This window comes from Zea mays, chromosome 5, assembly GCF_902167145.1.
Source record: "Zea mays cultivar B73 chromosome 5, Zm-B73-REFERENCE-NAM-5.0, whole genome shotgun sequence".
Classification (NCBI taxonomy): domain Eukaryota; kingdom Viridiplantae; phylum Streptophyta; class Magnoliopsida; order Poales; family Poaceae; genus Zea; species Zea mays.
The window spans coordinates 22,398,692-22,426,564 of record NC_050100.1 but is presented as its reverse complement, the minus strand read 5'-3'; the positions used below and the strand labels follow the sequence as shown (position 1 = coordinate 22,426,564).

Below are 27,873 nucleotides of genomic sequence, written 5' to 3'. Positions count from 1 at the left end.
ACCGCCGAAATTAATTAATTTCAGTCCTTTTACGACCTCGTTTCCCAAGAGTCCGCTCTCTCGTCTTCCTCCTCCTCCTCCTCCCCCTTCCCGAGCTCCTCTCTCTTGCCGTCCACGCTCGACTGCGCGAGACACTGGTCAACGCCCGGGTGGCAGGCGGCTCTGGTGGTGTGTTGTGTGTGTGGTGGTGGGGTCGGGTGAGTCTAGCTCCGTCGCTTGCGCCGGAAGAACTTGTCGGGAGCTGTCTCTAGCCCTCGGGTTCCATGGGGAGGAACGGTAGCGTGAAGCGCTCGGCGTCTTCGAGCGCTGCGGGTGCTGCTGCGGGGCCGCCGTCCTTCTCTGTGAATCCCGCCGACTACCGGTTGATGGAGGAGGTGGGGTACGGTGCGCACGCCGTCGTGTACCGCGCGATCTTCCTGCCGACCGAGGATGTTGTGGCTGTCAAGTGCCTGGATCTCGATCAGCTCAATAACAACATCGTGAGCTCCTAGCCTCCTACACACCTTCTCCCTCATGTAATACGTTGGGTTTTCCTTGGTGCTCTGCCTGCTGGTGCCACTGCTGTTTGGTCTAGCGAGAGATCCGTTGGTCGGTTGCAGGGGATTTTACTCTTGATTTGATTGCTTGGGAATCGGGGCTGAATTTTGGTCCGTGTAGCACCTTGCTAGATCAATTCGAGCCTTGCTTTTGACATCAAGTAGATGTAACATCGCATTTACTTGGTCTGCTGCTAGTCGTTGCTTAGTCTAAGGCTCAGTTGAAAAGACCAACATAAGCATGTACTCACATTTTAGTTTTTTAGGGCAGTTATTATTTTGCACGGTATATTGTGGGCGTGGGCCATTGAGATGGTGAGTTTATTTCTGGAGACTCTTTTACTTAGTGTGCTTGTCACCTTGGGAGTTTTCAACTGAAAACTGCTAGAGTTCTATGCCAGTTTAGCAGTCCTGTAGATAGACCATAGATAACTTGCAGTTTTTTTAAATAATTGATAATCATTATCTTTTTTTGCAGAGGTGATTCGCCTTTCGTTTTTTTTATCATTCTACTAGATTGTTTCTTTAATTTCTGGTATTTTATATTGTACATGCCATCACTTTCTGCACAGCACATTGGACTCAGGCAAATTTAAGACTATATTTGGACAGTGATTCTATTATATCTTCACCGTGTACATTTTATTGATACGATGAACTGATGATGATAAGCTAGCATGATACCAGGCTAGATTGTTCTACTTGATATCTGGGATCAGTTCTCATTGTTAAGTCTGTGTCTCTAAGTACTGGTTGGATGCTTGTTTAGGCACAGACTTTCTAGTTTTGTTCCATCCAAAGCTTTCATATTTTGGGTTGGTAGCAGATCATATTTGTTCAACTCATCCTAAATGGAATGAGAGTACTGTATATTTGGGGCTCAATTACGTCTAGTAACATAATTTCGAAATCCAAAACTTTTGATTCTTTTACTAATACTGACTGTGCTTTCTTCTCAACACTCCATTCACTGGTGGGCTGGTGCCATTGCTCCTTCGCCAATGGAAGCCAGGCACAGAGGCACTTCATGGTCACATTCACATGCAGATCATGTTCTGGAACTAATGTGTCATAGTTCTCCATGTTATCCACATTTTGTGTCTGTTGCTACTCTTATTCATCTCTAGCACCTTGTGGCAGCTCTTTTTTTTTTATTTTTTTTTTCATTTTTTGAAACTTTCTCTGTGGCAATGTAATTGTAACATAGCTTTGAAGTGGCATCCTCCCTTTACTCTAATCCACTGTAAAGCAGAAACACTATCAACTAGGTTTTGGAGTGCCAAAGTTGTGATTGAAACTTTTCTAAGGCTGAATGAATGACATATCTTCGCTGCTTGGTGTCGATTGATTATTTTTCCTAATGAAAGGCATAAATGAATTTTGTTCTTACCACTGTTACATTATTTGTAGGATGAAATACAAAGGGAGGCTCAAATAATGAGCTTGATAGATCATCCTAATGTAATCAGGGCTTACTGCTCATTTGTTGTAGAGCACAGCCTCTGGGTGATAATGCCATTCATGACAGAGGGTTCTTGTTTACACTTAATGAAGATCTCATACCAAGAAGGTTTTGATGAGCCGGTCATTGGCTCCATTCTAAAGGAAACTCTTAAGGCTCTGGAATACCTTCACCGGCAGGGTCAAATACATCGTGATGTTAAGGTTAGCATTAGTAGAATATTTTTGGGTAGAAACTGTAGTCATTTGATGTATCTATAAGTCATTGTTGTTTATTTTTGCTTGATTCGGCACTGTACAGGCTGGTAATATCCTTATTGATGGTGCTGGGGTAGTGAAGCTTGGAGACTTTGGTGTTTCTGCTTGTATGTTTGATAGAGGTGACAGGCAAAGATCTAGGAATACATTTGTAGGAACACCATGCTGGTAAATCATAAACCAAATTTCTATAAATATTTGTATTACCAGATCATTTTTACATGTTTTTTTTTTGTAAATTTTCTATGTAGGATGGCTCCAGAAGTGCTCCAACCTGGCACTGGATATAATTTCAAGTATGTTGGCTGTGTATATATTTGTAATTTATTTGCACGTAAGACATGCCAGGATTTATCCTATAAACTGAAATAAATGGCCAAAAGATCACCTTGTATTCTCTGTGAATTGGTTTATATATGGCCTTCCTCTTGCATTATATCTAAAACAGATTTTGTGTTAACTTTTTTGATGGCTGTTTGTTTGGCCTTTTGTATGTCAATCGCTAGCCAGTGTGAAATTCACACCCATTCTCATTTTTGCACAGAGCTGACATATGGTCATTTGGAATCACTGCTCTTGAACTAGCACATGGCCATGCTCCATTTTCGAAATACCCCCCTATGAAGGTAATGCTTCGGCCTGCACATTTGGTTCTGATTTTTTTTAATGTTGCGTTAAATAGCTGTTGCAATAAATATTCCAAATAGCCTGCGACATATAGCAAATTGCAGCAAACCTTCAAATCTTAGCAGTTACCTGTTAACCCTATATGACCCAGCATATAATACTGGTGGTAGATGGTCTCATGAGATCATCTAGTGATTCTCTACCTAGCAACCCAGGCAATCCTATATATTAAACTTGTATTTTTGTTGTAGGTTCTTCTCATGACACTCCAGAATGCACCACCTGGTCTTGATTATGAACGTGACAGAAGATTCTCGAAGGTAGTACCTATCCTTTCAGTTGGTTATCAGTGACTAACCATTTATGTGGTTAGCTACAGTAGATCGTGTTCTAGTGTTTACCTATCTAAGGGGGCATTTTCAGTTTTGACCAGTCATTTAAAGAGATGGTTGCAATGTGCTTGGTCAAAGATCAAACAAAGAGACCAACAGCTGAGAAGTTGCTAAAGCATTCATTTTTCAAAAATGCAAAGCCTCCGGAGTTGACTATTAAGAATATCTTATCTGGTTTACCTCCTCTCTGGGACCGTGTAAAGGCTCTCCAGGTATGCTGCCTGCCTTAACGTTATCATGAAATACCCCTCCCTGATCATGTAAAATGTAGCTGAATTTTCGGTGTACCTCCAGCTTAAAGATGCAGCACAATTGGCTTTGAAGAAAATGCCTTCTTCTGAACAGGAGGCTCTCTCCCTGGTTTGTGACATACCCTTCCTCATTTTTATGTTCTGTTTGGTACTGTTTTTGATACAGTATTCCGAGTTTCTTTTCTATTTTTAACTATCATCATTACAGTACTGCACTGGCTAGATTACAGTTACAAGTTGAAAGTTCTTTATTGAGTGTGCATGTTTTTTTTGGTAAACATGATTCATCAGTTCTGCATTATTAACATATCATGTGATGTCAGATCTTGCATGAAGTTAATTGTATACATGACACCTTTCGATTGTCATAGTCTTGGTTGAACATGTATTATGATTGATTGGTAATGTTTTATGAAAAGTTATTAACTGCATGATAGACAACACTAGTCCAACAATTTCAGTACCATATAAGAAAATATTTGCTCATATACTACCTGTCAACGATATACTCCTACTTCCAAATAATTTGTTAACAAGTTGACTGTTACGCGTTGAAAAGGCTAACAACATAAGAATAATACATGTATGTCTTGTCTAAATGGTATGCTTTCACTGTGCTTGGAACATTGGGGTATGAATACCTCACGGAAACCTTCTGAAGTTCTTTTTCTCATGTATTGTTGACTTATCTGGTTCAGTCTCCATACAAATGTGTGATGCTGAGTATTTGCCCCTACATGCTATTCCGTAAATAGTCACGTGTCACATATATTAGTAGATTCCTTTTGTTGTAGAATTTTGGTAAATGCCATGGCTATTTTAATAGCCTTATCATAAACTGCATGGATTCATACAGAGTGAATATCAACGCGGTGTTAGTGCATGGAACTTCGATATCGAGGATCTCAAGGCTCAAGCATCATTGGTAATCTCTCTACACTTGTTCCTTTTTTAATATAGACCTCATTTTTCATCGACCTTCCGTTCATTCAGAATTATCATTAAACTGGCTAAATTTACAGATTCATGATGACGAGCCACCAGAAATAAAAGAAGATGATGACATTCCAAGAAACATTGAGGTTGAAAAGATCGTAGATTATTTTTTCCCTATAGAAGTTATTTGATTATTATCTTTAGAAAGCTTGAACTTTATTTCCAAGAGAAATGATTGCAAAATATTTTGCAGAGTTGGCATGTGCTCATCTTTGCTGTAGAACTCTGAGTTTGTTAATGTTGATTACTTACCTTGTTTCAAAGTTGTAATTTTGTTAGGTTGAAGCAAAATGCAATTGAATATCTGTATATAACTGTCACTTTTTGGTCCTTCAACAGGATTTATCTTCACGGAACCATTTGGCAAAGTCATCTGCAAATGAATGCAACTCCAGGTAAAGTCAATATATTTTAGCTTCTTCTAGTGATTGATAATTTAATAGAACTTCTTTAACTCTAGAAGTTTAGCTTTTTCCTTGTGGTTTTAAGTAGGATGATATCGATATGAGATGATCAGTATTCATGACAGTTGTTATTGCATTGTTTTAAATTACAGTGTTTGTGGTGAAATGCATTTTTTTGGTTATATTTCAGCCAGCGAGCTTTTGCCACCACTTTAAATTCGGATGGAAACAGCCCCACCATGAACGAAGCTTTTGATTTTGATATTAGCGATGCTGACACTACAAGAAGGGCTGATGGATATGAAAGCAACACAAGGCAGAATGATTCGTTGCCCTCTACATCAAAGAGAGATCCAGAGTCGAATCATTGGGCAAGTGATGGCCAGAGACAACTGACTTCTGGTGGGAACAATAGCTCAACATCTGAAAGGGGCTATGGTTTTGAGAGGTGCACTATCTATTCAAGTTCTTTGTTTTTATAAGAGCGTTTAAGGTTTCTATTTTTATTCTGCAATGCATGATCTGCAGTGACTGAATGGAGTGACTTTAAAAGGAAAATGCTTCATGAGTTTATTTATTTCTGATTTGTCATTATTGTTCTATTATAATTTTTGTTGTTTTAGGTATATTCTAGTATACTTTGCAATTTCAACCTATAGTTTTATGAATGTGCATCAGATAAAGTGGAGAACCCAGTTAATTTGTTTACATTCTCACTAATTATTGCTCCCAGAATTTACTGAATTAACTGTTCATCTTGGTGTAGCAGTTCCTTTTTTATTAAATCTTGCTATGGTAGTACAAGTGCCTATTTGTCGATAAGGCATATGCTTCTTAATGTATATAATGATATTACTGCATTTTTATTTCCAAAGGCAAAAACTTTGGGCATGGTTAATGGATTGTCAATATTTAGTTATGCTGAGTGCTTATTACTGTTCGGGGTATGACAGGGATGCATCTGTGCAAATGATATCTGACAAACAAAGAAGTGAGATGAGAAAAACAGCAAGCCTTAGTGGTCCACTTTCACTGCCAACTCGTGCTTCTGCAAATAGTCTGTCAGCTCCTATTCGATCTTCAGGAGGTACGAGTGCACCTAATTATCACTGCAAATGTTCATTGGTTTAACTACTAGTGTACATATAAAATATGCACAGGCAGTCTTGCACTGCTGTAGATTTTCTATAAGGAAAAAAGTCTGAATTACTCCCCTCGCCTATAGACAATGTTCACATAACCCCCTAAAATATATTTTTAGTTCATTTTACCCTTCCACTCCTTTGAGTTAGAGTTGGAGAGTGAAACCCTGACCCTAACTTAGGGTTGGGAGTTGTATTAATACTCAGGTTGTTGGGCCTGGCCCATTACATAGGGGTATGACTGTAATTACAAGGGGGCTAACACCAAAACTCTAAACGGGTACTCTAACACCCCTCCATAGTCTCAACTCTATCCTATACAGATGTTGAGACTGTATCAAAATCGGCGAATACACTCGACGATAGCCGCTTGGTGAAGATGTCGGCGAACTGCAACGTGGTGGGGACACTGAGAACTCGAACGTCACCAGCAGCGACACGCTCGCGGACGAAGTGCAGGTCGATCTCCACGTGCTTCGTGCGCTGATGCTGCACAGGATTGATAGAGAGGTAGACCGCGCTGACGTTGTAGCAGTAGACAAGGGTGGCACGCTGGAGGGGGCTGTGGAGCTCTTGGAGAAGCTGGTGCATCCAGGAGGCCTCTACGATATCGTTGGCCACAGTGTGGTACTCGACCTGTGCGCTAGAGCGGGAGACGACGGGACCATGTCAACACTCAGGTGAAGCTCTCTGGGGATGATAGCCCCCCGGTCGCCAACGCGACGTCCTACCTCATGGTCCGCTCATGGCAACGCGACCATTGTTAACGCATGGCAACATGGTACTCGACATGGCGATAGAGCGGGAGACGACGGGACCATTGTTAACACTCAGGTGAAGACATGGTCCTCGGCATGTGCGCTAGAGCTTCTAGTGATGGGGGGCCAGGGTTTGGGGACATCGCGTTGCCATGAGGTAGGACGTCGTGTTGTTAACGCACAGGCTGAGACGTGGTACTCGGCATGGCCCGCTCATGGCGGTGATAGACGAGGGAGGGGTCGGCGAAGCGAGTTGCGCTCGTCGACGGGGCCGGGTAGCGGGGGCCAAGGTAGTGGCTCACCCGCGGCGGTGGTAGACGCGGACGGGGTCGGCAAAGCGAGCCGCGCTCGTCAACGGGGTCGCGCATGGCGCGAGAGGGGTCGACGTGGCCGCACATGGCGTGGGAAGAGGCGCGAGCAGAGGTGTCGAGGCTGCACGTAGCGCGGGCAATGGCGCAAGGCAGGGCGTCAGGGGGTGGAGGGGGAACCGGATCAGACTTGAGGAGAGAGTCGAAATCGATGTGTGCGGAGGAGCCAACAAGGGGAACACATCTTGGTCAAAAACGTGACGAGAGATGAGGATGCGGTGGGAGATGAGGTCAAGACATCGATACCCCTTGTGGTCAGGGTAGTAGCCAAGGAAGACACAGCAAGTGGAACCGGGAGATAGCTTATGGGGAGCGACGGCGGAAGTGTTGGGATAGCAAGCGCAGCCGAACACACGGAGGTGGTCGTAGGAGGGGGTTGTGCCATACTGGGCAAAGTGGGGAGTGGGTTGGCTCACCACCTTCGAGGCGAGGCGGTTGAGGAGATGGGTGGCGGTGTTCAGGGCCTCTGCTAGTAGCTGGCAGGGAGAGACGCCTGAAAGAGAAGACAACGAATCATGTTGGGGGTTGTGCGAATGATGCATTCGGCTCGACTGTTCTTGGGGAGGTGTAGTGACACGAGAGACACAACTAGACGTCGTGGGTGAGGAGGGAGTGAGAGGCGTTGTTGTCGAACTCGCGGCCATTATCACACTGGAGGGCATGGACTAGGCGACGAAACTGGGTGGAGACCCAGGCGAAGAAATGTGTGGGGGTGGAAAAGGTGTCAAACCTCAACCGGAGTGGGGAAGTCCAAACAAAGTGAGAGAAGTCATCCAAAATGACTAGGTAGTATTTGTAACCAGACATGATGAGGAGGACAGGAGAAGTCCAAAGATCACAGTGGACAAGATCAAAGGCCTACACAACCTTAGACGTGGAAGTGGACAAAGGAAGACGAGAGTGATGGCCAAGCTGACAAGCATGACAGAGGCGCTCAGAGGACCCGGTTACAGGAGATAACTAAGCGACTGGAGAGCTGGGACATCACGTCAGGTCTTGGGTGCTCGAGACGACGATGCCAAACGACGGAGGTGGTAGTAGTAGCAAGGGCATGGAGGGAGGTTACGCTGGTGGGGAAAGGAGATGGCAAGTGAATAGAGTAGAGGGGGCCGGAGCTGTCACAACGAGCGAGCTCAACACGACAGGTAAGGTGGAGAATGGTGAGTCCCTAGGGATCGAACTCTATAGAGCAGTGGTTGTCACTAGTGAAGCGACGGACCGAGAGAAGGGGATGAGTCAACTAGGGAGCAACAAGAACGCCGTAAGGTAAAAGGGTCCCAGAAGAACCGATGCACCTACTAAGGTGACCGTGAGGGTGGAACCGTTCCCCACCACGATAGAGGGAGGATGTGATGGGTGTGAAGGTTGGTAGTGGGATAACAAGCTAGTGGTAGGAGTGGTGTGGAAGGAGGCTCCGAAGTTGACCACCCAATCGGTGGGAGACTGAGAGGGGGGGTGAAGGCACGTGGTGCGAGGAAAGAGTCAGGGGAGGTCCTCCAACAAAGCCACTAGTAGGGGAGGGAGACGACAAGTTCTCGATCGCCAGGGAGGCAATCACAGCACGGGGGAAGACAAGCGGTCCAGGCACATGACGCCGCCTGAGGGTGGAGCTCAACACCATCACGAAGAACAAGGTTCATGGTGATAGTCGCCTAGAGGGGGGGGTGAATAGGGCGAAACTGAAATTTACAAATATAAACACAACTACAAGCCGGGTTAGCGTTAGAAATATAAACGAGTCCGCGAGAGAGGGCGCAAAACAAATCGCAAGCAAATAATGAAGTGAGACACACGGATTTGTTTTACCGAGGTTCGGTTCTTGCAAACCTACTCCCCGTTGAGGAGGCCACAAAGGCCGGGTCTCTTTCAACCCTTCCCTCTCTCAAACGGTCCCTCGGACCGAGTGAGCTTTTCTTCTCAAATCACTTGGGAATCAAACTTCCCGCAAGGGCCACCACACAATTGGTGCCTCTTGCCTCAATTACAATGTGAGTGTTTGATCACAAGAAAGAATCAAGAAAGAGAGAAAGCAATCCAAGCGCAAGAGCTCAAATGAACACGGCAAATCTCTCTCGCTAATCACTAAAGCCTTGAGTGGAATTGGAGAGGATTTGATCTCTTTGTATGTGTCTAGAATTGAATGCCTAGCTCTTGTAAGTGATTGAGAAGTGGGAAAACTTGGATGCAATGAATGGTGGGGTGGTTGGGGTATTTATAGCCCCAACCACCAAACTTGACCGTTGGTGGAAGCTGTCTGTTCGATGGCACACCGGACAGTCCGGTGCACACCGGACAGTCCGGTGCGCCCTGCCACGTCATCACTGCCGTTGGATTCTGACCGTTGGAGCTCTGACTTCTGGGCCCCGCTTGATGTCCGGTGGCGCACCGGACATGCACTGTTTACTGTCCGGTGCGCCAGCATGGGCGTGCCTGACCTCTGCGCGCGCTGGCGCGCAATAAATGCGCTGCAGGTAGCCGTTGGCGCCTGAAGTAGCCGTTGCTCCGCAGACGCACCGGACAGTCCGGTGCACACCGGACAGTCCGGTGAATTATAGCGGAGCGGCTGGAGTGAAAACCCGAGGCTGGCGAGTTCCTGAGGACGACCTCCCTTGGAGCACCGGACACTGTCCGGTGTACACCGGACAGTCCGGTGTACACCGGACAGTCCGGTGAATTATAGCCGAGTGCCTCTGGAAATTCCCGAAGGTGGCGAGTTCGCGATGGAGTCCTCTGGTGCACCGGACATGTCCGGTGGTGCACCGGACAGGTCCGGTGGTGCACCGGACAGTCCGGTGCGCCAAACCAGAGGTGCCTTCGGTTGCCCCTTTGCTCCTTTGTTGAATCCAAAACTTGGTCTTTTTATTGGCTGAGTGTGAACCTTTTACACCTGTATAATCTATACACTTGGGCAAACTAGTTAGTCCAAAGATTTGTGTTGGGCAATTCAACCACCAAAATTATATAGGAACTAGGTGTAAGCCTAATTCCCTTTCAATCTCCCCCTTTTTGGTGATTGATGCCAACACAAACCAAAGCAAATATAGAAGTGCATAATTGAGCTAGTTTGCATAATGTAAGTGAAAAGGTTGCTTGGAATTGAGCCAATATATAAATACTTACAAGATATGCATGGATTGTTTCTTTCATTTTTAACATTTTGGACAACTTTTGCACCACAAGTTTTGTTTTTGCAAATTCTTTTGTAAATCTATTTCAAAGATCTTTTGCAAATAGTCAAAGGTAAATGAATAAGAGTTTGCAAAGCATTTTCAAGATTTGAAATTTTCTCCCCCTGTTTCAAATGCTTTTTCTTTGACTTAACAAAACTCCCCCTAAATTTAGATCCACCTCTTAGTGTTCAAGAGGGTTTTGATATATCATTTTTGAAATACTACTTTCTCCCCCTTCTTGAACATAAAAGAATACCAATTGAAAATACTCTTTTGAAAAACTAAGTTTTTGAAATTGGTGGTGGTGCGGTCCTTTTGCTTTGGGCTCATACTTTCTCCCCCTTTGGCATGAATCGCCAAAAACGGAATCATTAGAGCCCATTAAGTACTATCTTCCCCTTTGGTCATAATTAAATGAGTTAAGATTATACCAAAGACGAAGTCCGGTCCTTTTGCTTTGGGCCCGTACTTTCTCCCCCCAAAGACAAGGTCCTTTTCTTGGAGCGATGGCGAAGGATGAGTTACGAAGTGGAAGCCTTTGTCTTCGCCGAAGACTCCAATTTCCTTTCAATACACCTATGACTTGGTTTGAAATACACTTGAAAAACATATTAGTCATAGCATATGAAAGAGATATGATCAAGGTATATAAATGAGCTATGTGTGCAAGTTAGCAAAAGAAATTTCTAGAATCAAGAATATTGAGCTCATGCCTAAGTTTGGTAAAAGATTGTTCATCAAGTGGCTTGGTAAAGATATCGGCTAATTGATCTTTAGTATTAATGTAAGAAATCTCGATATCTCCCTTTTGTTGGTGATCCCTAAGAAAATGATACCGAATGGCTATGTGCTTAGTGCGGCTATGCTCGACGGGATTGTCGGCCATTTTGATTGCACTCTCATTATCACATAGCAAAGGGACTTTGGTTAATTTGTAACCGTAGTCCCGCAGGGTTTGCCTCATCCAAAGCAATTGCGCGCAACAATGACCTGCGGCAATGTACTCGGCTTCGACGGTGGAAAGAGCGACCGAATTTTGCTTCTTTGAAGCCCATGACACCAAGGATCTTCCCAAGAACTGGCAAGTCCCCGATGTGCTCTTCCTATTAATCTTACACCCCGCCCAATCGGCATCCGAATAACCAATCAAATCAAAAGTGGATCCCCGAGGGTACCAAAGCCCAAACTTAGGTGTATAAGCCAAATATCTCAAGATTCGTTTTACGGCCGTAAGGTGAGATTCCTTAGGGTCGGATTGGAATCTTGCACACATGCAAACGGAAAGCATAATGTCCGGTCGAGATGCACATAAATAAAGCAATGAACCAATCATCGACCGGTATACCTTTTGATCCACGGACTTACCTCCCGTGTCGAGGTCGAGATGCCCATTTGTTCCCATGGGTGTTTTGATGGGCTTGGCATCCTTCATTCCAAACTTGCTTAGGATGTCTTGAGTGTACTTCGTTTGGCTGATGAAGGTGCCCTCTGGGAGTTGCTTCACTTGAAATCCTAAGAAATACTTCAACTCCCCCATCATTGACATCTCGAACTTTTGTGTCATGATCCTACTAAACTCTTCACATGTAGACTCGTTAGTAGACCCAAATATAATATCATCAACATAAATTTGGCATACAAACAAGTCATTTTTCAAGAGTTTTAGTAAAGAGTGTAGGATCGGCCTTTCCGACTTTGAATCCATTTGCAATAAGAAAATCTCTAAGGCATTCATACCATGCTCTTGGGGCTTGCTTGAGCCCATAAAGCGCCTTAGAGAGCTTATAGACATGGTTAGGATACTCACTGTCTTCAAAGCCGGGAGGTTGCTCAACGTAGACCTCTTCCTTGATTGGTCCATTGAGGAAGGCACTTTTCACGTCCATTTGATAAAGCTTAAAGCCATGGTAAGTAGCATAGGCCAATAATATGCGAATTGACTCAAGCCTAGCTACGGGTGCATAGGTTTCACCGAAATCCAAACCTTCGACTTGGGAGTATCCCTTGGCCACAAGTCGTGCTTTGTTCCTTGTCACCACACCATGCTCATCTTGCTTGTTGCGGAAGACCCATTTGGTTCCTACAACATTTTGGTTAGGACGTGGAACTAAATGTCATACCTCGTTTCTCGTGAAGTTGTTGAGCTCCTCTTGCATCGCCATTACCCAATCCGCATCTTGGAGTGCTTCCTCTACCCTGTGTGGCTCAATAGAGGAAACAAAAGAATAATGTTCACAAAAATGTGCAACCCGAGATCGAGTAGTTACCCCCTTATGAATGTCGCCGAGGATGGTGTCGACGGGGTGATCTCGTTGGATTGCTTGGTGGACTCTTGGGTGTGGCGGCCTTGGTTGTTCATCCTCCTTGTCTTCATCATTTGCATCTCCCCCTTGATCGTTGCCGTTATTTTGAGGTGGCTCATCTTCTTGATCTACTTGTTCAACATCTTGAGCCTCGTCCTCATCTTGGGTTGGTGGAGATGCTTGCGTGGAGGAGGACGGTTGATCTTGTGCATGTGGAGGCTCTTTGGATTCCTTAGGACACACATCCCCAATGGACATGTTCCTTAGCACTATGCATGGAGCCTGTTCTTCACCTATCTCATCAAGATCAACTTGCTCTACTTGAGAGCCGTTAGTCTCATCAAACACAACGTCACAAGAAACTTCAACAAGTCCTGAGGACTGGTTAAAGACTCTATATGCCCTTGTGTTTGAGTCATATCCTAGTAAAAAGCCTTCTACAGTTTTAGCTGCAAATTTAGATTTTCTACCTCTCTTAACAAGAATAAAGCATTTGCTACCAAAAACTCTAAAATATGAAACATTGGGCTTTTTACCGGTTAGGAGTTCATAGGATGTCTTCTTGAGGATTCGATGAAGATATAACCGATTGATGGCGTAGCAGGCGGTGTTGACCGCCTCGACCCAAAACCGGTCCGGTGTCTTGTACTCATCAAGCATGGTTCTTGCCATGTCCAATAGAGTTCGATTCTTCCTCTCCACTACACCATTTTGTTGTGGAGTGTAGGGAGAAGAGAACTCATGCTTGATGCCCTCCTCCTCAAGGAAGCCTTCAATTTGAGAGTTCTTGAACTCCGTCCCGTTGTCGCTTCTAATTTTCTTAATCCTTAAGCCGAACTCATTTTGAGCCCGTCTCAAGAATCCCTTTAAGGTCTCTTGGGTTTGAGATTTGTCCTGCAAAAAGAACACCCAAGTGAAGCGAGAAAAATCATCCACAATAACTAGACAGTACTTACTCCCGCCGATGCTTATGTAAGCGATCGGGCCGAATAGATCCATGTGGAGGAGCTCCAGTGGCCTGTCACTTGTCATTATGTTCTTGTGTGGATGGTGAGTGCCAACTTGCTTCCCGGCTTGGCATGCGCTACAAATCCTGTCTTTCTCAAAATGAACATTTGTTAGTCCCAAAATGTGTTCCCCCTTTAGAAGCTTATGAAGATTCTTCATTCCAACATGGGCTAGTCGGCGGTGCCAGAGCCAACCCAAGTTAGTCTTAGCAACTAAGCAAGTGTCGAGTTCAGCTCTATCAAAATCTACCAAGTATAGCTGACCCTCTAACACTCCCTTAAATGCTATTGAATCATCACTTCTTCTAAAGACAGTCACACCTACATCAGTAAATAGACAGTTGTAGCCCATTTGACACAATTGGGATACGGAAAGCAAATTGTAATCTAATGAATCAACAAGAAAAACATTTGAAATGGAATGGTCAGGAGATATAGCAATTTTACCCAAACCTTTGACCAAACCTTGATTTCCATCCCCGAATGTGATCGCTCGTTGGGGATCTTGGTTTTTCTCATATGAGGAGAACATCCTTTTCTCCCCGGTCATATGGTTTGTGCACCCGCTGTCGAGTATCCAACTTGAGCCCCCGGATGCATAAACCTACAAAACAAATTTAGTTCTTGACTTTAGGTACCCAAACTGTTTTGGGTCCTTTGGCATTAGAAACAAGAACTTTGGGTACCCAAACACAAGTCTTTGACCCCTTGTGTTTGCCCCCAACAAACTTGGCAACGACCTTGCCGGATTTGTTAGTCAAAACATAGGATGCATCAAAAGTCTTAAATGAAATGCTATGTTCATTTGATGCATTAGAAATTTTCTTTTTAGGCAACTTAGCATGGGTTGGTTGTCTAGAACTAGATGTTTCACCCTTATACATAAAAGCATAGTTAGGGCCAGAGTGAGACTTCCTAGAATGAATTTTCCTAATTTTGCTCTCAGGATAGCCGGCAGGGTATAAAATGTAACCCTCGTTATCCTGAGGCATGGGAGCCTTGCCCTTAACAAAGTTAGATAAGTTCTTTGGAGAGGCATTAAGTTTGACATTGTCTCCCCTTTGGAAGCCAATGCCATCCTTGATGTCGGGGCGTCTCCCACTATAAAGCATGCTACGAGCAAATTTAAATTTCTCATTCTCTAGGTTGTGCTCGGCAATTTTAGCATCTAGTTTTGCTATATGATCATTTTGTTGTTTAATTAAAGCCATATGATCATGAATAGCATCAATATCAACATTTCTACATCTAGTGCAAATAGTGACATGCTCAATGGTAGATGTAGATGGTTTGCAAGAATTAAGTTCAACAATCTTAGCACGAAGTATATCATTCTTATCTCTAAGATCGGAAATAGTAGCATTGCAAACATCAAAATCTTTAGTCTTAGCAATCAAATTTTCATTTTCTAATCTAAGACTAGCAAGAGAAATGTTCAATTCTTCAATCTTAGCAAGCAAATCATTATTATCATTTCTAGGGTTGGGAATTGAAACATTGCAAACATGAGAATCAACCTTAGCTAACAAATTAGCATTTTCATTTCTAAGGTTGTCTATCATCTCACGACAAGTGCTTAGCTCATTAGATAACTTTTCACATTTCTCAATTTCAAGAGCATAAGCCTTTTTAACCTTAACATGTTTCTTGTTTTCTTTAATTAGACAATCCTCTTGGGAATCCAAAAGGTCATCCTTTTCATGAATATCACTAACCAATTCATTTAACTTTTCCTTTTGAGCTATGTTAAGGTTGGCAAAAAGGGAACGCAAATTATCCTCCTCATCACTAGTATTATCATCACTAGAAGATTCATATTTAGTGGAGGAGTTGGATTTAACCTTCTTTCGTTTGCCGTCCTTTGCTATGAGGCACTTGTGGCCGACGTTGGGGAAGAGGAGTCCCTTGGTGACGGCGATGTTGGCGGCGTCCTCGTCGTCGGAGGAGTCGCTTGAGCTTTCGTCGGAATCCCACTCCCGACAAATATGGGCATCGCCGCCCTTCTTCTTGTAGTACCTCTTCTTTTCCTTTCTTCTCCCCTTCTTGTCGTCGCCTCGGTCACTGTCACTAGATATGGGACATTTAGCAATAAAATGACCGGGCTTACCACACTTGTAGCAAACCTTCTTGGAGCGGGACTTGTAGTCCTTCCCCTTCCTTTGCTTGAGGATTTGGCGGAAGCTCTTGATGACGAGCGCCATTTCCTCATTATCGAGCTTGGAGGCGTCTATTGGTTGTCGACTTGGTGTAGACTCCTCCTTCTTCTCCTCCGTTGCCTTGAAGGCTACCGGTTGCGCCTCGGATGTGGATGGTTCGTCAAGCTCATTGATTTTCTTGGAGCCTTTGATCATGCATTCAAAGCTCACAAAATTCCCGATAACTTCCTCGGGGGTCATCTTAGTGTATCTAGGATTACCACGAATCAATTGAACTTGAGTGGGGTTAAGGAAAATGAGAGATCTTAGAATAACCTTAACCACCTCGTGGTCGTCCCACTTTATGCTCCCGAGGTTGCGCACTTGGTTCACCAAGGTTTTGAGCCGGTTGTACATGTCTTGTGGCTCTTCCCCTTGGCGAAGACGAAAACGACCGAGCTCCCCCTCGATCGTTTCCCGCTTGGTGATCTTGGTGAGTTCATCACCCTCGTGCGCCGTCTTGAGTAGGTCCCAAATCTCCTTTGCATTCTTCAACCCTTGCACTTTGTTGTATTCCTCCTTGCTTAGAGAGGCAAGGAGTATGGTTGTGGCTTGGGAGTTGAAGTGCTCGATTTGGGCCACCTCATCCTCACCATAGTCCTCATCCCCTACTGACGGTACCTGTGCACCAAACTCAACAACATCCCATATGCTTTTGTGGAGCGAGGTTAGATGAAATCGCATTAAATCGCTCCACCTAGCGTAATCTTCACCATCAAAAGTTGGTGGTTTGCCTAATGGGACGGAAAGCAAAGGTGTATGTTTGGAAATGCGAGGGTAGTGTAGGGGGATCTTACTATACTTCTTGCGCTCTTGGTGCTTAGAAGTGACGGAGGGCGCATCAGAGTCGGAGGTCGATGTTGATGAAGTGTCGGTCTCGTAGTAGACCACTTTCCTCATCCTCTTGTGCTTGTCGCCTTTTCGATGCGGCTTGTGGGAAGAAGATTTTTCCTTCTTCTCTTTGTGGTGAGAAGAAGATTTCTTCTCCTTCCCTTTGATGGAGGAGCTCTTCTTCTTCTCCCTCCTTTTGGTGCGGGACTCTTCCGATGAAGTGCTCCCGTGGCTTGTAGTGGGCTTTTCGCCGGTCTCCATCTCCTTCTTGGCGTGATCTCCCGACATCACTTCGAGCGGTTAGGCTCTAATGAAGCACCGGGCTTTGATACCAATTGATAGTCGCTTAGAGGGGGGGTGAATAGGGCGAAACTGAAATTTACAAATATAAACACAACTACAAGCCGGGTTAGCGTTAGAAATATAAACGAGTCCGCGAGAGAGGGCGCAAAACAAATCGCAAGCAAATAATGAAGTGAGACACACGGATTTGTTTTACCGAGGTTCGGTTCTTGCAAACCTACTCCCCGTTGAGGTGGCCACAAAGGCCGGGTCTCTTTCAACCCTTCCCTCTCTCAAACGGTCCCTCGGACCGAGTGAGCTTTTCTTCTCAAATCACTTGGGAATCAAACTTCCCGCAAGGGCCACCACACAATTGGTGCCTCTTGCCTCAATTACAATGTGAGTGTTTGATCACAAGAAAGAATCAAGAAAGAGAGAAAGCAATCCAAGCGCAAGAGCTCAAATGAACACGACAAATCTCTCTCGCTAATCACTAAAGCCTTGAGTGGAATTGGAGAGGATTTGATCTCTTTGTATGTGTCTAGAATTGAATGCCTAGCTCTTGTAAGTGATTGAGAAGTGGGAAAACTTGGATGCAATGAATGGTGGGGTGGTTGGGGTATTTATAGCCCCAACCACCAAACTTGACCGTTGGTGGAAGCTGTCTGTTCGATGGCACACCGGACAGTCCGGTGCACACCGGACAGTCCGGTGCGCCCTGCCACGTCATCACTGCCGTTGGATTCTTACCGTTGGAGCTCTGACTTCTGGGCCCCGCTTGATGTCCGGTGGCGCACCGGACATGCACTGTTTACTGTCCGGTGCGCCAGCATGGGCGTGCCTGACCTCTGCGCGCGCTGGCGCGCAATAAATGCGCTGCAGGTAGCCGTTGGCGCCTGAAGTAGCCGTTGCTCCGCAGACGCACCGGACAGTCCGGTGCACACCGGACAGTCCGGTGAATTATAGCGGAGCGGCTGGAGTGAAAACCCGAGGCTGGCGAGTTCCTGAGGACGACCTCCCTTGGAGCACCGGACACTGTCCGGTGTACACCGGACAGTCCGGTGAATTATAGCCGAGTGCCTCTGGAAATTCCCGAAGGTGGCGAGTTCGCGATGGAGTCCTCTGGTGCACCGGACATGTCCGGTGGTGCACCGGACACTGTCCGGTGGCACACCGGACAGTCCGGTGCGCCAAACCAGAGGTGCCTTCGGTTGCCCCTTTGCTCCTTTGTTGAATCCAAAACTTGGTCTTTTTATTGGCTGAGTGTGAACCTTTTACACCTGTATAATCTATACACTTGGGCAAACTAGTTAGTCCAAAGATTTGTGTTGGGCAATTCAACCACCAAAATTATATAGGAACTAGGTGTAAGCCTAATTCCCTTTCACATGGTCTGATCGAAGGCCACGAAGGTGCCATGGACAAGGTGGCCGTCGTGGAGGAGAATGCACACAATGATCATAACAGAACCAGGCGAAGCCATGGAGGAGATGGCGTCGGCGGCCAGGGCAAAGGAAGGGCCGGGGAAGCTGGGAGCCACGGGAAAAGCGGGTGAGGCAAGGCCGACCAATGATAGGTCGGTCGGTGGCGGGCCGCGTAGGAGGGTGGCCAGCGTCGGATCTGCAATAGGGAACGACCTGTGGCGGTGGGCTGCGTAGTGTAAGTAGAGGGACTCTAACTCTCATCAAGAGGATGACACTATGAGTTGGGGCAATTTTCTGTTTATTTCCTCAAACACTACACAATGCCATACCCATCTAAGGGTTGGAGACCCATATTTATAGCCCTAGATGCTGCACTACCACACCTTCTCACACACACTACACAACAGGATTGTCCTCTAGATGCTAAAGAGACTACAGAGGACAGTCAAAAGCGACTGTTGTCCTCTAGATGCTCAAGACTTATTCCATCACGTAGGAGGAGGGCGGCCGACGACGGGACAGTGCCAGGGGCTGCCTGCGGTGGAGATCTGCGCAAGGGGGAGGGCAGCCGGCGGCGGGCCATGCAGGGATGGAGCGGCCGACGGTGGGCCGTGCAGGGTAGAGTGGCCGGTGGCATTACAACGCCAGGGGGTGGTTGACGTGGACAGAGAAGCCGATGGCTCTGGGAGGGAGAAGAGAGGAACTAGCTCTAGTACCAAGTTGGATAGTGAAACCCTAACGCAAGGTTGGGAGTTGTATTAATATTCAGGTTGTTGACCTGGCCCATTACATAAGGGTATGACTGTAATTACAAGGGGATAACCCCAAAACCCTAAACGGGTACTCTAACCGTTAGTTCAATTTACCCCTTAACAAAATTTGTCTTTTTCATTTTTTATCTACAAACTGAGTTTTCAGTTTAGATTTTAATGGTTAATAGCTAATACCGTAATTTAGCCTATTTTGATTTTTTATAATTATTTTGATATGTTAGAGATTAGATAAGTTAATGACTTTAATGATATAAAATTAAATATGAAATAATGATGAAAATTCTTAAATTATTTTTCTAACATAAGTTATGATGTCCTTATTCCTCAACCACCTCAAAATATAAATTTAAAATTCAACTTGTATATGAAGAAACAAAAAAGATAAATCTTCTCCTAATAAGATTTATCTTTTTGTTTCTCCATGTACAAGTTTAATTTCAAGTTCATATTTTTTTGACCTGATTAAGGAGCATAACTTATGGTAGAAAAAATAGGTTAAAGTTTTTTGTCATTATTTTATATTTAGTTTTGTATCATTAAAGTAATTATATTATCTGATCCCTAATTTATCAAAATAATTATAAAAATTATAATATACATTTTTAGGCTAATATATGATATTATGTACTACATCCGTTCTCGAATATTTGTCGCTCGCTAGTTAATTTTTGTACTAAAACGCGACAAATAAAAAAGAACCGAGGGAGTACTAACCAACAAAATTTGAACTGAAAGCTCGGTTTGTATATAAAAAAGTAAAAAAGATAAAAAATGTAAGGTGTAAATTGAAATAAAAGGAGTGGAGGAATAAAATAAACTAAAAATACTTTAGAGGGTTATGTGAACATAGTTCATAGGTGAGGAGAGTAATTTAGACTTTTTCCTTCTATAATTATGTTTTGTCAGTCCATTAGAGCGATACGACGCAACTCTAGGCCCATGTTAAGAGTGTAGTTCTCTCTTTATATATGAGGACATATTTTTTTTCTTTTTTAATTAATAAGCAGGAATTAGATTTAGAGTTCCTAGCTCTGTGCCCATGTGGTCACCTGCTTTGGTACTAAATTATGCCGTTGGCAATATATCTGCTGTTTGTATTTGTTGTGCCATTTGGACATTAACCTTCTTTTGCTCATTCTAGGTTATGTAGATTCATCAGGCGATAAGTCCAAACGAAGTGTAGTAGAGATTAAAGGTCGCTTCTCAGTGACATCTGAGAATGTCGATCTTGCAAAGGTAATTGAAGTGGGTGGATATACAATTGAACTTAACATTACTCTTTACTTAAATCGAGTATAAAATTTTGAAGAGTCAATCTTTACTTTGCAGGTTCAGGAAGGTCCACTTAGTAGTCTCTCCCGGAAATCACCAGAGGTGAGGTTGCTTCCATTTAGATCATGGTTACCATTCACAAGGTTACAGTCATGACTTCGTGGTTAACTATTGGTTTTATCAGGGTTCACTGTTAAGAAAATCTGCCAGCACTGGTGATTATTTTGTTAATCCTAAGCTGATGGTATACCTTTTCTTTCCCATGATTATGTTTTGCTCTAATTTCCCCAGAATTGCAGTAAAATAATTTCATTTTTTGTGGTGAAAAGAAGATTGCATACTTCCATTGCAGCACTTGGAGTTTTTGAGATTGGAAATGAGCCCTAAAAATATCTATATTGAAGGCATTAATTTTTAGACCTGCTAATTATTACCCTTCTACCACGTTAGATCAATTTGTGAAATGATTATTGCTTAATAGTACCTCGTATTAATTGATGGATACTTGAAGGGCATTTGCTGGTACCCAGACAGACATCTGATGGGAAACTTCCCATGATGTGATCTATTGATTGGTAGATGGTATAGCAGATAGATCTGTGACTCACTCTTCCTTGGAGGCTCTGACTTCTTTGATCTATTTTCTGCTTAATTTCAACTGATACAAGGGTGTCCCTTTTATAGAGACAACTTGACGATCTGCTCAGTGTCCAATAGGCCCAGCCCAGCAAGTCCCATCAACTGCCAATAACACTATACCTGATGTTAGTCGAAATACCTCCTCCATTCATCCTACCTCCGACACTTTGGGCGTGATTGGTTGCCACGATGGCTATATCCAGATTGAGTAGATGCGTTGATTTGAAACGTGTCTGTGTTTGATTGATTGTACGACACGAAACGAGCTCGTACATGCGCATGCAACCCAAACGAGCTCGTACATGCGCATGCAACCCAGGTGGTTTTTCCACCTCCCGCCTGCATGCGTGGGGAAGGCGGGGAGGGAGTTTCGCTGCTGGCCCAGGCTGATGTGCGCTCAGCGCTGTTTCTGTCTGATTGCTTGCCAGTAGGAGTCTAGCTAGGCTATCTGAGCCGAGCCAGGATGAGCAGCATTTGGTTGAGCTCATGCAAGACATATTTGTTTGGTTGTTTGTACAGACTCATGCAGACTGGTGCAGACGCTGTTTGGTTGGCTGGACAGATGAATATGTGATTACACAATTATATATATATAGAGTATGAATGGTCTAGTTTTGTTCACAAAAATCTCAAGGACACAAATATGAAATTAGTTTGACGATGAAATCTTTTAATTAGAAGATATAATGAAAAACAACCTAAAAAGCCTTCTCAATTTGTGTGCCAGTGCATGCAGCCAGCCACATGCGCCTGGCCTGCCCGCGGGCATCTCCTACGGCCCTGGCTCCGGGTCGCTTTTTGCATCTGCTCAGCCTGTATATGTAGGGAAGGGAACCAAACAAAGTGTGCTTTAAATCTGAACGGGTGCAGCTGCATGCCCGGAGAAGCGAATCAATCACGCGGTTTGTTCTATCTCAATAATGTTCTAGCGCCTCACCTTGTTTGCAACCTTTTTTCTGTTCGGAAATTTACATGTGATAGTTGTTGTTCTATCGAATTTGACGCTTTTGCCTTTTATGTTAAGGATCCACGGACAGGACATGTGATTCTTTGCTGCAATAGCAACGACGATCTCTACGCCATACCATCAACCTCATGCTGGAACAGATTGCTCTGTTGTTCACCCTATTTGATGTCCAGGCAGTGGCTGGGAGTAGGGAGGCACATATATCACCATTTTCATGGTTGGGGCGGAGGAAACTCGGAGTAATCAATGGGGACTGGGGAATGTTGAAGTTGAAGGAGGCTGAAAGGCATGGTCAGCTCTGACCATCAAGGGGTCTATCTTTGTTTTGGCGCAGATAGAGAGAGAGGGGGAGATTGAGAGAGATCGAGCACATGCTACTGCAGCAGGTATTGGACCTGACCGAAGAATGGTTGACTGGTGTGGAGCCCTGCAGGAGAAAACGAAGTGGAATAATGTGTCATGCAGATCTTAATATTAAGAGAAAAAAAGATCTCTTAGAAGACCAAATACAAGACGTCATGAAGGCGGCCCATAAATCACAGGCCACCACCAGCGGCCCCACACACAACCCAGAGATCCACCAACAAACACCTAAGAAGCCTAAGGCCTAAGGCCAGTGGCGGAGGAAATAATAATGAGTTATGGCTCAAGAAAGAAAAAAAGAGAGAAAAACATGATGCAACACATAGGACTCGAACCTGAAATCTGTTGGTAGCAAGCAGTATGAATTTACCACTACACCACCACAACAACAACAACAACAACAAAGTCTTTTTGTCCCAAGCACGTTGGGTGGGCTAGAGATGAAACCTCATATGAAAACCTCAGAGCTCAACCCCCAAAGAAAAGAAAAGGGAGACAAAGGCAAAGGAGAACCGAAAAACGACGAAACGGGGAAACACATAAAAAGAGATAAAACCCACAAGAACCAGCAAGATCTAAAGGGGCACAAGAGAAGGTCAAACGATTAAAGAGGAAAAGCGAAACTACAAATCAGGGTTCTGGCACGTGAATTGCACACTTCCACCCCTTCCTATCCACGACGAGCTCTTTATCAATATTCCACTCCTTCAGGTCCCTCTTCACAGCCTCTGTACACGTCAAGGTTGGTCGACCTCTACCTCTCTTCACATTCTTGGGACGCCTAATTATTCCGATATGCACTGGTGCCTCTTCAGGTCTTCGTTGGATATGTCCAAACTATCTCAAACGATGTTGCATAAGCTTCTCCTCAATTGGCGCCACTCCTACTCTCTCTCGTATATCAATCATTCCGGACTCGATCTCTCCTTGTGTGGCCACATATCCAGCGCAACATACGCATCTCTGCCACACTTAGTTGTTGGACATGTCGTCTTTTAGTGGGCCAACATTCTGCTCCATACAACATAGCCGGCCGGATTGCTGTCCTGTACAATTAGCCTTTTAGTTTGTGTGGCACCCGGGGGTCGCATAAGACACCCGCAGCTTGCCGCCACTCCAACCATCCAGCTTTAATTCTATGACTGACATCCTCATCGATGTCTCCCTCCTTCTGAAGCATTGATCCTAAGTAACGAAAAGTGTCTTTCTTGGGTACCACTTGCCCATCAAGACTAACATCGCCATCCTCATACCCATGGCACTGAAATCACACTTCATATACTCTGTTTAGACCTACTAAGCCTAAAACCTTTTGCTTCCAGCGTCTGCCTCCACAATTCCAACTTTGCGAAACACCACTCCTACTCTCCTCAATAAGTACCACATCATCGGCAAAAAGCATACACCATGGTATATCTCCTTGTATGTCTCTTGTGACCTCATATATCACCAAAGCGAAAAGATAAGGGCTCAAAGCCGACCCTTGATGTAGTCCTATGTTAATTGGAAAGTCATCAGTGTCTCCATCACTTGTTCGGACACTTGTCACAACATTAGTGAACATATCTTTATTAAGATTAATGTACTTTGTTGATACTTTGTGTTTTTCCAAGGCCCACCACATTACACTCCTAGGTACTTTGTCATAAGCCTTCTCCAAGTCTATGAAGACCATATGCAGGTCTTTCTTTTGTTCTCTGAATCTCTCCATAAGTTGTCTTAGTAAGAAAATGGCCTCCATAGTTGATCTCCCAGGCATGAAACCAAACTGATTTTGGGTCACGCTTGTCATCTTCCGCATGCGGTGTTCAATGACTCTCCCATAGCTTCATTGTATGGCTCATGACCTTAATTCCACGGTAATTAGTACAACTTTGAACATCTCCTTTGTTCTTGAAGATTGGTACTAACGTACTCCGCCGCCACTCGTCGGGCATTCTGTTTGTCCGAAAGATGGTGTTGAAAAGCTTAGTCAGCCATACTATCGCTATGTCTCCAAGGCATCTCCATACCTCGATAGGGATACCATCAGGGCCCATCGCCTTTCCTACCTTCATCCTTTTTAGCGTCTCCTTAACTTCATATTCTTGTATCCTTCGTACAAAATTCCCGTTGTTGTCATCGAATGGTTCGTCCAATTCTATTGTAGAACTCTCATTCCCTCCATTGAACAATTTGTTGAAGTACTCCTTCCATCTGTTCTTGATCTCTTCATTCTTCACTAATAGTTGGTTTGCTTCATCCTTGATGCATTTGACTTGGTTGACATCCCTTGTCTTCCTTTCACGAATCTTGGCCATCCTATAGATATCCTTTTCTCCCTGCTTTGTGTCCAACAGTTGATAAAGGTCGTCATAGGCTTGACCTCGGGCTCTACTAACCGCTCGCTTTGCATACTTCTTCGCTATCCTGTACTTCTCTACGTTGTCTGCACACTTGTCATGATGTAAGTGTTTGTAGCAATCTTTCTTCTCCTTGATAGCCTTTTGGACATCTTCGTTCCACCACCAAGTGTCTTTAACTTCCCTTCTGTTTCCTTGACTCAACCCAAACTCTTATGAAGCTATCTTTCGGATGCATGTTGTCATCTTCCTCCACATGATGTTTGTGTCTCCCTCTTCTACCCAAGGGCCCACCTCGATAACTCTCTCCTTGAAAGTTTGGGCCACATCCCCTTTAAGCTTCCACCATTTTGTTCTAGTGACCTTGTTATGCTTATGATTTTTAGGTATAACTCTAGCCATAGTTGGCTATAACGGGTGCTCTGCCACTGCCTAAGGCCACATTCTTCTAAGAGCTCTAGCCCCAGCCATACCCCACAAAATAGCATCTTCTCTGATGTTCTATTGAATGATGCTACAGTTTGGAGATGCCCCATAAAAAAATACATGAATTCCTATGTTTCCAAAGATACCATGCCACTAGGATTACCAAGGAATTGAAGCCCTTTTCTGAACTTTTGGTACCTGGTTCTCTGCTATGCTCCACCACTCTTGTAAGACTGAAACATCCATCCCTGGAGTCAAATGCTGCAATCCTACTAAACTTAGCACTTTGAACCAAATGTCTCTAGCAAATACACAGGACAGTAAGATTTGTTGGGCTGTAAGATTGAAACTTATCACCTCCTACCCCAGTTTTTTTTAGATTCACGTCATTTATGTTACAAGCTGACATGCTGTTATAGAATCTATAGTTAACAGTTGTTTCAATTAAACAAATTTCAGTTTTTCACAGTTGTCAGCTCACAACTAGAATCAAAATTTCATGAATCTACAGTTGAACCAAACAGACCCTTAGTTGATAGTTCATTTTGTGAGTTTTTTTTTGTGAAGGGGGGGGGGGGGGTTGTATCCCCTTGTGTACTTCCTCTCTTTTCTTATTAATATAACGTGCAATGCTCTTTCAGGTTCGAGGAAAATAAGAGTCTTCATATTTTCTATGAATTTTGTCGAACTTGATATGACATGGTCAATTTTTACAACAAAAAAATGCTTTTACATTGCAGTGTAATGCTAATCAGCTGAAGGAACTATGCAATAGTTCAGTATCATCTTCAGTATTAATTCCCCACCTTAACAACCTTGTGCAACAGACTATGTTTCAGCAGGTATGGAAGACTCTTTTGATGTCATCTTTCATTTCTGTTTTATATGAATTAAATTATTTGATGAAAATTTATTAATGATTGTCTCTATTTACTTTAGGATCTAATCATGAACCTACTTAGTAACTTGCAACAAAGTGAGAAAGTTGATGGTAAGTGTTTTTCCCTTGTTGAATTTAAAATTGTTTGTTTCCTTGCTGATTTGTTAAAACTCTTTCCTTCAGGAACACAACCAATAATATCTTCTCAAGTCCGAACAATGGAGAATGATAAAGTAGTAAGCATCAACCTAGCTTATGATTTCAAGTGTGGATGAATGAGTTTCTGGTCATCAGTCAGTGATTCCTTCAATATTTTTGTTCATCACTGTTCATTGTCAATTAAAATGCAGGCTGATACAGTTAACTCTGTGAAGGAACGGTCATTACTTGTTAAAATTTCAGAGTTGCAGTCTAGGTATGCCCACTTATGCACAAGTGATGTTACATAGAATTCCACTGGTAATGATCACATGAACGGTTATGGCAACTTTACAACACCATATCACATTTAATTCGTTATGGCACCACTTCTATTTTGTTTTGGCAACCGCAATTGAGTAGCTGATCTTTGGAACATAATTTCACTATTAAATTGAATAACCCATTTGGATCCTTGGAATTGAATTCCATTCTAATAATTATAATTTATACATAGATCAATTAAGGTAATATAGTTTTATACAGAATATATTTGCTACATTTCTATTATAGAGGAGTGAGTCAAAAAACGTGTTATAGCTTACAGAGTGAAACATAGACCAGTGTTACATAAAATCAATTTCCATCCCTAATCCTATGAAATTGAGATATGCTTCATATCTAAACTTTGGAAAGTGGTGGAATGTCAAATTCCAAACCAATAAATCTACTCAATTAAGTAAATTCCAATTCATTTAAAAGGGATCCAGACAACCCCTAACTTCTTTTAGTCCATTTCACGTGGTTTATGTTATTTTGAACATGCATACTGTTTGCAAAGACCACTTGCATTTATCCCTAAAAAATATTTACCTCTTCTTTTTCCTCTGCAGGATGATAATACTGACTGATGAATTAATTGCAGCTAAGCTAAAACATGTTCAGGTTACTACCGTTGTCCATTTTACTGAAATTTGTTATATCATTCGTGGCCAAAAAAAATGGTGAGATGGTGGGATTTGGATTCTGATTTTTGTTTCCCCATAATATTTTCAGTTGCAGCAAGAGCTAAATGCACTGTACTGCCGAGAAGAAATTGTGGATATCAGGGATGAGGATAACGAAGAAACATAATGAGGATCCATGCCGTATGAATTATCCGCCTCTCTCTGAGATGCATAAATTACCTGCCTCTCCCTGAGGTCAATGGAGAACAGGAGAAGGAAAGCGGCGGGGAGAACAAGAGAAGAAAAGTGGAGGTGCCGCAAATATTTGCTGGATCTAGAGAGTAGCTGCGGTTGTGTTTTTTTTCTTTGAAGGTTGTCTTCCCCTTGCTTGCTGTCATCAGTCATCAGTGTGTATAACCGTCTCTTTTTCAGTAGTTCGAGGTTTTTTTTTGGGTGACTACAAGATGAGGCGTGGTCATGCTGCTATTTTTCTGTCATCCCCATCATTGGAAGTAGCTGTGATTATGTAGTACGTAGGCTACCGGGGTGGTTAATCTATGTAGAATTGCAGGTGACTGCATAATAAATTGTATTTTATGTAGCAATAGGATGTATATTAAATATTGGCGCATTCGTTGATATAATATCATATAGGGCTATTTGCAAACATCCAAACAAGGTTGTTTGCATATATCTAATAATAAAGTATGTATCTACTCCA

General features: G+C 43.6%; 1 protein-coding gene across 8 annotated transcripts; it reads left to right on the top strand.

Moving 5' to 3' along the window:
* LOC100275018 (putative protein kinase superfamily protein) lies at positions 1 to 27,873 on the top strand. Of its 8 annotated transcripts, XR_004858152.1 has the most exons (24): positions 12 to 479; positions 1,947 to 2,201; positions 2,299 to 2,423; positions 2,507 to 2,551; positions 2,800 to 2,881; positions 3,134 to 3,202; positions 3,316 to 3,486; positions 3,569 to 3,634; positions 4,382 to 4,450; positions 4,548 to 4,607; positions 4,861 to 4,916; positions 5,116 to 5,373; positions 5,879 to 6,012; positions 20,320 to 20,414; positions 20,508 to 20,552; positions 20,635 to 20,694; positions 21,817 to 21,991; positions 22,114 to 22,442; positions 25,928 to 26,029; positions 26,127 to 26,178; positions 26,251 to 26,303; positions 26,418 to 26,482; positions 27,099 to 27,150; positions 27,262 to 27,649. XR_004858152.1 is itself a non-coding variant. In XM_023302436.2 (22 exons), exons 1-22 carry the CDS (start codon positions 264 to 266, stop codon positions 27,337 to 27,339), a joined length of 2,208 nt encoding a protein of 735 aa, XP_023158204.1. In that variant the 5' UTR covers positions 1 to 263; the 3' UTR covers positions 27,340 to 27,873. The 8 variants fall into 8 exon arrangements, 4 of the variants coding, with proteins under 4 accessions (XP_023158204.1, XP_035823748.1, XP_023158205.1 ...); XR_004858154.1 differs by lacking the exon at positions 22,114 to 22,442 and having other exon boundaries at positions 27,262 to 27,853; XR_004858153.1 differs by lacking the exon at positions 21,817 to 21,991 and having other exon boundaries at positions 40 to 479; positions 27,262 to 27,853.

Excerpts from the sequence above, each read along its gene's own strand:
- LOC100275018 (XM_023302436.2), top strand. The coding sequence starts at position 264 with ATGGGGAGGAACGGTAGCGTGAAGCGCTCGGCGTCTTCGAGCGCTGCG. Across the intron at positions 6,013-20,319 it reads TCCTATTCGATCTTCAGGAG|GTTATGTAGATTCATCAGGC; the intron begins GTACGAGTGCAC and ends TGCTCATTCTAG. Across the intron at positions 27,151-27,261 it reads CTAAGCTAAAACATGTTCAG|TTGCAGCAAGAGCTAAATGC; the intron begins GTTACTACCGTT and ends TAATATTTTCAG.